We start from the raw sequence: 8,080 nt of genomic DNA, 5'->3' as shown, positions 1-8,080 counted from the left end.
TGTGTGTGTGTGTGTGTGTGTGTGTGTGTGTGTGTGCGTGTGCATGTGTGTGTGCCACAGAGCAGTTTGTAAGAAGTTTGGTTTGCACGTGGGTCGTTTGATGTTGGCATTCCTCGTCCTGAGCACAGGAATGTTCTGCTCCTCTGCAGGTTGGTCGTGTTTAGCTACATTTCTGGGGACTATCAGTTGCCTCCATCCTTACATCTGTTGGTTTTTACATCGAGCAACTCATTACAAAGCCTTGCTTTTCTGGCCTTTTGGCAGATCACTGATCAAGAAGAGCAGAACTGCCACATGAACAGTGTGCAGTGTTTGCCTCTAAGGAACATTTCATATTTATGATTTATTTCTCCTGTGCTCCCATTAACGCTGTAGGGATTGTAGGGACATTTTTGTGTTTGTGCTTTGTCTTTTTCTGATTAAAGTTTATTTCTTTCTCTACAGCTTTCCTACCTTCGTCTTTCTGTATGTACACAACACTGGTTGCCATGACAGGTTGGTTCCAAGACTCAACACCGTTAGCCATCATCGGCGTGGCTGCCGGCGCCATTGTTGGATGGCCATTCTCTGCATTGATCGGGTATGACTTTAAATACTGGCATTGCAGGCTTTTAACTATGTGTTAATTGTAATACAGCTTTTTTGAAAAAACTTTACACCTTAAAATTTTTTTTTACTTTATTCTGGATATAAATGTTTACGGGCTTGCTTGAATTTTCAGTGGAGTTTAATTCTTTTTAGTTAGTGCAATACAGCCAACCATTGACAACAAAAATGTATCACTTGTATCACGTTACAATAACATATGAACTGGGATGAATGTGAGCCGGATCAGCTACTGTGTCATTGAAGTTTCTTCTCTCTCTTTAGACTTCCAATTGCTTTCGACTTGCTTGTGTTGAAGAGGCAGTGGAAGAGTTTCATCACCTGGTCATTTATTGCTTTGCTTCTGCTGCTGGTAAGAATATAGAACTCAAATTCAAAGATTTAAGAGGTGTGGCTTAACCCTTTTGTCCATCTGTATCTGTAGTTCTTTGTGAATTATAGAATATTTTTATGCAGGAGCTTAATGTTTATGTGACCTGCATCAGTTCACTTTCCTTCTCATCTTGTGTTCTCAGGTACCTCTGGTGGCGGTGGACTCTTTCTTTTATGGCAAACTGGTCATAGCGCCACTCAATATTCTCCTGTACAATGTCTTTACACCACATGGGCCTGATCTATATGGTAAATGACCTGTTTTGTCACATTTAATACCTCAATACATCCACATGTGATATTTATATAAAGTATGAGATATTTAGGATATACAATGTTGGATATGCCTTTTATGAATTGCCTAATTTACTACAGTAACTGTTGGACTGATAATACGTCAATGACAATATCAAGCAAATATTAAGATTTAACAGTTTGTCGCTGCAGTTTTTGTTGGGCACAGGGTAACTTCACTTGCTTTCTGTTGTTTAATTTCCAGGTACGGAGCCGTGGCATTTTTACTTTGTAAACGGCGTCCTGAACTTCAACCTGGTGTTTGCTCTGGCACTGTTTTCCCTGCCACTCACTGCTCTCATGGAGACACTGTTACACAGGTTCAATGGTGTGTTTTCCTGCGTATGCACAAAATATGTTGATTTTGGCTTGTTACATTTACATTACACTTGTAATGATTCACTCACCTATATACATTTGTTCGTGATTTAGTCCAGGTAGTTACCCTCATCTACTGTCTCACATTAACTCCGGTTAGCACTCTTCTAAGTCACTGTGCTCCACAGTGCAGTATATTCAGTATCTTCCAGCACATTTACAGGGTTTACCTTTTGTGATTTCACATCGTTGTACACACATGTGTTTTCTTCAGTGCAGAACCTGGGCCGCCCGTACTGGCTGACTCTGTCTCCCATGTATCTGTGGATGTTGGTTTTCTTCACTAGACCTCATAAAGAAGAGCGTTTTCTCTTTCCTATTTACCCTCTCATCTGCCTCAGCGGGGCAGTTGCCCTCTCCTCATTACAGGTGTAGTTTACCATTGTCTAATTTTGGCTTTCAAAGCAAAACAGCCTGCTGCGTTAGTTGATTTCAGCATTTTTAGGCCCATTTGGTCACAAATGTGCACGTAAATGAAATGGATTTTATTCATTTTATTTACAGAAATGCTACCACTTCCTGTTCCAGCGATACCGACTGGAACACTACACCGTCTCCTCGAACTGGTTGGCTTTAAGCGCAGTGGTGGTCTTCGCTGTGTTGTCACTGTCTCGTTCTGTCGCCCTCTTCAGAGGTTTGTGTGTGTGTCCCATTTTCCCTAAGCATCAGCATTGAGCGAAGGCTCATGATATTTTGGTCTGTTTACAGGCTACCATGCCCCTCTGGACCTGTACCCAGAATTTCACCGCATTGCCAAGGATCCGACTCTTCACTCGGTCCCCGAAAGCAGGCCTGTCAGCGTATGTGTTGGCAAAGAGTGGTATCGCTTCCCGAGCAGTTTTCTTCTCCCACACAAGTCGGTGTCCAGAAAATCTGCACAGGTTTTCAGTGTCTGATAAAGTCTGTAAGGGTGATTTCTCATTTTTATGTTTTTACTAAGCTAAAAGTCTCTCTTTTAATCTCCAGCTGGCAACTGCACTTCATTCAGTCTGAGTTTAAGGGGCAGCTGCCTCAGCCGTATGCCTCTGGTCCTCTGGCCACACAGATCATCCCAGCTAATATGAACGATCAGAACCTGGAGGAGCCAAGCAGATATGTAAGTTCCTTAGACGCAGACATGTTTGCTAACTAATACTGTAGTTAAGAGCAAATAAATTAAAAATGTATTTGTCTTCTCTGTGCAGGTTGATTTAAAACAGTGCCACTACTTAGTGGATCTAGACACAGATGAAGAGACGCCGCTTGAGCCACGTTACTCAGCCAGCAAAGAGGAGTGGACTATCATCGCTTATAAGCCTTTTCTTCAAGCATCAAGGTAGTTTTACAAGTAAATATTTTACAAATAAGTGGAAAAAAACAGTAAAATTAAAATCTGTAAATGAAGGAAAAAGCATAACGTATTGCAGTTGAAAAGAAAAGGAAACATCCTGAGAAAATGTAAACATTAAGGAGATCTACAATGTGAAGCAGATTGTTTACATGTAAGGCATTTTTCTCTCAGGTCATCTCCTCTCTTCAGAGCGTTCTACATCCCATTCATATCTGACCACCACATCACCTTTAGGCGCTACGCCATCTTAAAACCGCGGCGGCAAAAGCAGCCTCGTAAGCGGAGCCACGGCTGACCTTTTACACCCGAACCTGTGCAGTTGTACAAAATCCCAACAAAAGACGTCAATCACCTCTTCTCAAAACAGCTGGTATTTGTGTGTCAGTGTGCATGTTGTCTCAAGAAACCTTTGAAGCTATCAGACCCTTTAAAGACATCAATCCCCCTGTTTACTTGTCATCAACACTACACAGACTCTCCGAATATCACCACCCTGGACCACTTTTTGGTGACCAAACAGTGTTTGCGTGTGGATGAAAGGCAGAAACGTATTAGAAAAAGTTGAGAAAAATATGTGGAAAAGACATCAGTCTGCTTTTGAGCTTGTGTGTGAGACAGTGCATGTGAGAGTGAAAGAAAATGCTTGGCAGCTGGACGTTTTATCTTATTTTGTATGCCTGTGTTGAGCCGGATGTCTTTAAGGGGATGCACACCACAAAATATTTGCATTAATTCAGCCCGTATTCGAAACTTGAAAATGTGGCCTGACTGGAGGAATTTCTCTGACCAGTGAAACGCAGAAATCCTCTCGCGTCTGGGCTTGAACAGTGTCCTGTTGTGTGCTGTGTCGGGTATGAGTGTGGAAGATAAATAAAACCAAGGATGCTTAAGTAATTTAACTTAATAAAATCATGATTGACTGTGAATATAAATCCGATGTTGTTTTTATTGGGGCAGTAAAGTCACTCTTTGACAGGTTGGCTTTTCATCTCATTTTATTGGAATATTCCTTATGTAGCAAACATACAAACCACTTTCACTTACAGGAGAGATATCAAGACATAATACATTCTGAATTAATAGTAATAATGATGCTTTGGTTTATATTACACTGTAATAGCATGCCGTAATGTTTGGTTAGGCTGCAGGCACTCAAGCTAAATTGTAGCAGCTACCGTTGCACTTGTTGTTTTTTTTAAGAATGGCTTTGATAAATACTTTAATAAGTGTGTAAAATTAAGGTCTCGTCACAATTTAAGGCAATATAAAACCACACAGGAGATAAATACAACCACCTTCCACGAGCAGTACTGGTTTATTGTGTTTAATCTGTTTGAGGTAGCCCGCATCTCTCAGGTATACTTGGGTGTACAAAACAGTTTTCAAGCACAGCAAACATAACAGTTCAAGACCTCAGTTATCTTACCAAGCAAGCACAGCATGACACGACCATGCAAAACAGGCTGCTACACACACATGCTTTTATAGACAGAGATGCTCATAATCCTCAGAGTCAACTGTAAACGTCTACATTTTGGTAATGATGCCATGTACACAAGAAAATGTGAGCTTAGCTTACAGTAGGTGCTTCTTTACTGGGTCATTTCTGTAATGTAACTGTATTATGGCTCTTTCCAAAAACTTCCTATGCATGCATATATTGAAATATTTGCTTGGATGCTTTAGTGAGGTCCAGATAAACTGGAGGCTTTACCATTAGGTGACCTTTGTGTCAAGGGTACTCCGGTGGTTTGGAATTATCTCGTGTAATATTGTCACTTTGGATCATTTTTAAATAGGACGAAACTTTAACCTGAGTCTTTGTTATTCCATGCATTTTTGTTTTTTCTAACCCCAAACCTACAACACTTTTCGTTCCGCCTTTGGAAGTTTTAAAGCACAGAACGGCACAGATTGAACGGACATCGTTTAAGGCATTATACGCAGCCCGTTCAGGGTAAACTGTAAACAGAAATCAATGCGTAAAATTGTGGAAATGCCAGTAACAGACTCCCCTTTTGTAATTGTTGCTTTGATGTATTTCTGCCCCTACCTCCCTGTAATAAAGTCACAAATAATCCTATGACCTTGTCTTCAAAAGAAATTCATTACAGTAGGTCTGAATGATTCTGAGTAACCCAAATCTTTTCGTTGATTTGCGTTCTTTCAGTAAGCATCACTGTAGAGGAAGAGGCTGAGACATCACGAAACGGGAGCACATCAAACTGTCTGCATAAACAAATATAACTTATTTGCGCCACCCGGTTACTTTAGTATTCGTAGACAAAATTGTGTTCATTTACCAAAAACGAATGCCTACACAGACTAGTCTACCAGCAGGCTACAGGCTGAATTATTGGGCCAGCTATAAAATATAAATTATATATTTTTTCAACCTGATTTTCAGTCCTTTAAACATAACAGACTAGAAACATTTAAAACCATGCACAGTCTTTAGCCACTCTCTCAGTATCATTCACTCATTCAGTGCTGTACACATAATAAAGGAGATTTTGAGGCGATCAGTAATTTTCCCTGTTGATCCATTCATGCTCGTTGAAGTATCTTCTTCCATCGTCCAAATTTAGCCCATTTCTGTAGCAATCCACATTTGCGTTGTAGGACTTTCGGTTTCCGTAGGTTCCGAGGCTGGTTCGGTAAGTGTCTTCCTTTCCATTGGTGAAGTATGTCTGATACAGGTCAGCTTTTCGTGTGTGACCTCCAGGTCTTAGTTTGGGATCATAGAGGTCACTCCCCGCTGTGGTGCTGCCATCATACAGTCCGTGGTCCCTGTATAGGCTGCTGCCGAAATGCTCGCTCTTCGTTGTACGACGACCCAGACTCTTGTCGTAGAACTCTCTGTGACCCGTGCGACCCAAACTGCTGCCACTCACGTCCCTCTTCCCTGAGCGGCCCAAGCTGGTGTCGCAGAAGTCATGAGTGCCACGGCGCCCGAGGCTGAGGTCGTTGAGGTCAAAGTTTAGGAAACAGCTCTCTGTGCTTGCAAGTGTCACAAAGCCGCTCTCTGTGTCCCGGCCCCCCAGATTATCGTAGTCACCAGTTGGTGTGTCAGGGGAGGGGCATAAAAAGGAGGTGTTCTTGGTCTGCGGGCGAGCTGACACGAGGTCGTCATCCTTCTGGGAACGAATGACGTTGTAGACATCAGTTGAAGTTGGGCTTGGGCACAGTCCTGGGTCTGTTTGACATACTTCGGATTTCTGCTGTTTCCTCCTCCTGTCACACAGAGAGAGAAGACACCAAACAAGACACCTTAAAACATTCACGCATACAGAAAACAACATGACTCTATCCATCTATCTATCTATCTCCACCTTTATGGATTGTTACTGTGTGTTATGAGCACACCCCACATACATCATTGTGAATGCTGCCATAAATTAATATTGTGTATTAATCAACATTGAAAATACTCCTCCTCAGTGTACTTCAGTATGAGTCATGTCTATGAAAAACTGCACATCTCAGCTGTGTTTAGAAATCTCTCAGACATTTTAATTAAAAAAAAAAACATTACATTTTTAAACCATTTCGGATTTGTCAATCTATAGCGGACTAAGTGCTACTGATAGGGAAGAAAAGTGAGCATGTAATTGGAAGAAGAGCTCAAATAATGCTATAAAGAGGAAAACCCTTTTTTTTTTTACCATTAGAGGTAGAAATAGGGAAAGTAGCAATGCAATTGTGGTTAGACGTTTAGATGCAGTCGTCATGGGCATGAATATCACAGTCATTTTGAGCTTTTAATGATTTCTTTAAACAGTTGTTTTCCAGAGTAAATATGATTGTACTGCATAAATCTTTAATAACGTTAAAGAACAATAATTGGGTGCACAAGTTTAAATTTATTTAGGATTTTCTCTAGTCCACACAGGCTCAAATATATACATACACTCATTTAAGTCTTTTAATAAGTTGTGCTGAAGTTGCTGAAACACTACAGTGTCTGTTAACTTGCCATCACCAGTGTGTGAATGGGTGGATGACTGAATGTGTAAAGCGCTTTGGGGTCCTTTGGGACTAGTAAAGCGCTATACAAATACAGACCATTTACCATTTTGTTAATGATCAGAACTGATTAAAACTGGTAGTTTCCTTTGCCAGCATATAAAGGATTTATTTAACAGCACTCATTGGATTGACCAATACTTAGAATAATAAGAATGTCCTATGAACTCAGTGAATATCTGAGAAGGATGTTGGGAAGGTTGCTTGGAGCAGATTTCAAGATCATCAGTTCAAACAAGTGTACACAAATACAAATTATTCTGATGTGCCACCACTTTGCCAAGGTCTAGTAGAAACTCAGATTTTTTTTTAACCCAGATGAGAGTAAATTTGTTTAGGATTTTTTGGAAGAACCCAGAAAGCTTGAAGGATCAAACCTACCATGAACTGAAACATGGACACAGTTGGGTGACCCAACAGGCCAATGATCTCAAATATACTGAAAACTGAATTGGGAAACATTAATCTCCTCAAATGGTTAAATTTCCCTTAGCAAGTTACACTGCAACCAGATGCTTTTGGTAGACTTCAATATGGTTGAGGTTGGAACTTTGGAAAGGTCAAATACTAGTGGGGATGTATGTATAATTCTGGCCCTGTGTGGATTTAGAGAAAATCCCAAATAAATTCCACCTTTTGCTCCCAGTTACCATGAGATTCATGCCCACTGTGTGTGTATGTCACCATAACCTCGTGACATTGCTGTCTTTAGTATTCTTGCATTTAGTATTTGCCTTTATTTTGGATCCTCACCGTCGGACAATCAGCTTGAAGCAGCAGACGCCTGTCACTGTCAGCAGCAGCAGTATGAGGGGGATGGTGGGAATGATGATGTAAACCAAATTCAGAACTAAATAAAAGACAGATAAGATACAGATTTAGTAATTGTCGTGTAGGTCGAAATTTGTCTGATTTTTTCACAAATGATTGAAATGTTTATCATCGTGACCTGTTTGGTTGTGGTTGTGATCATTTGGATTCCACGGCACCACGGGTGAAGGGAAGACATCTGTAATGAAAGCTATCAGTCTCTAAACATTCAAAATGTCAACATCAGCCTAAAAGCTAATATAA

The 8,080-nt window shown here is 40.7% G+C and overlaps 1 protein-coding gene across 2 annotated transcripts in view; it reads left to right on the top strand.

Moving 5' to 3' along the window:
• The window catches only part of alg9 (ALG9 alpha-1,2-mannosyltransferase), an 8,033-nt gene extending 4,121 nt beyond the window's left edge, over positions 1–3,912 (top strand). For both annotated transcript variants that reach the window (XM_005735369.1, XM_013911420.1), the window contains 11 exons: positions 61–149; positions 445–580; positions 871–958; positions 1,122–1,227; positions 1,478–1,600; positions 1,865–2,019; positions 2,155–2,284; positions 2,359–2,506; positions 2,617–2,746; positions 2,835–2,965; positions 3,152–3,912. In XM_005735369.1, coding sequence (XP_005735426.1) covers positions 61–149; positions 445–580; positions 871–958; positions 1,122–1,227; positions 1,478–1,600; positions 1,865–2,019; positions 2,155–2,284; positions 2,359–2,506; positions 2,617–2,746; positions 2,835–2,965; positions 3,152–3,275 — 1,360 coding nt within the window. In that variant the 3' untranslated portion in view covers positions 3,276–3,912. The remainder of the gene's footprint in view (positions 1–60; positions 150–444; positions 581–870; positions 959–1,121; positions 1,228–1,477; positions 1,601–1,864; positions 2,020–2,154; positions 2,285–2,358; positions 2,507–2,616; positions 2,747–2,834; positions 2,966–3,151) is intronic.
• The last annotated feature ends 4,168 nt before the right edge of the window (positions 3,913–8,080 follow it).

Source organism: Pundamilia nyererei, unplaced genomic scaffold (genome assembly GCF_000239375.1).
Source record: "Pundamilia nyererei isolate P.nyererei 1_Seehausen unplaced genomic scaffold, PunNye1.0 scaffold00064, whole genome shotgun sequence".
NCBI lineage: Eukaryota > Metazoa > Chordata > Actinopteri > Cichliformes > Cichlidae > Pundamilia > Pundamilia nyererei.
This window is presented reverse-complemented; position numbering and strand designations above follow the sequence as displayed.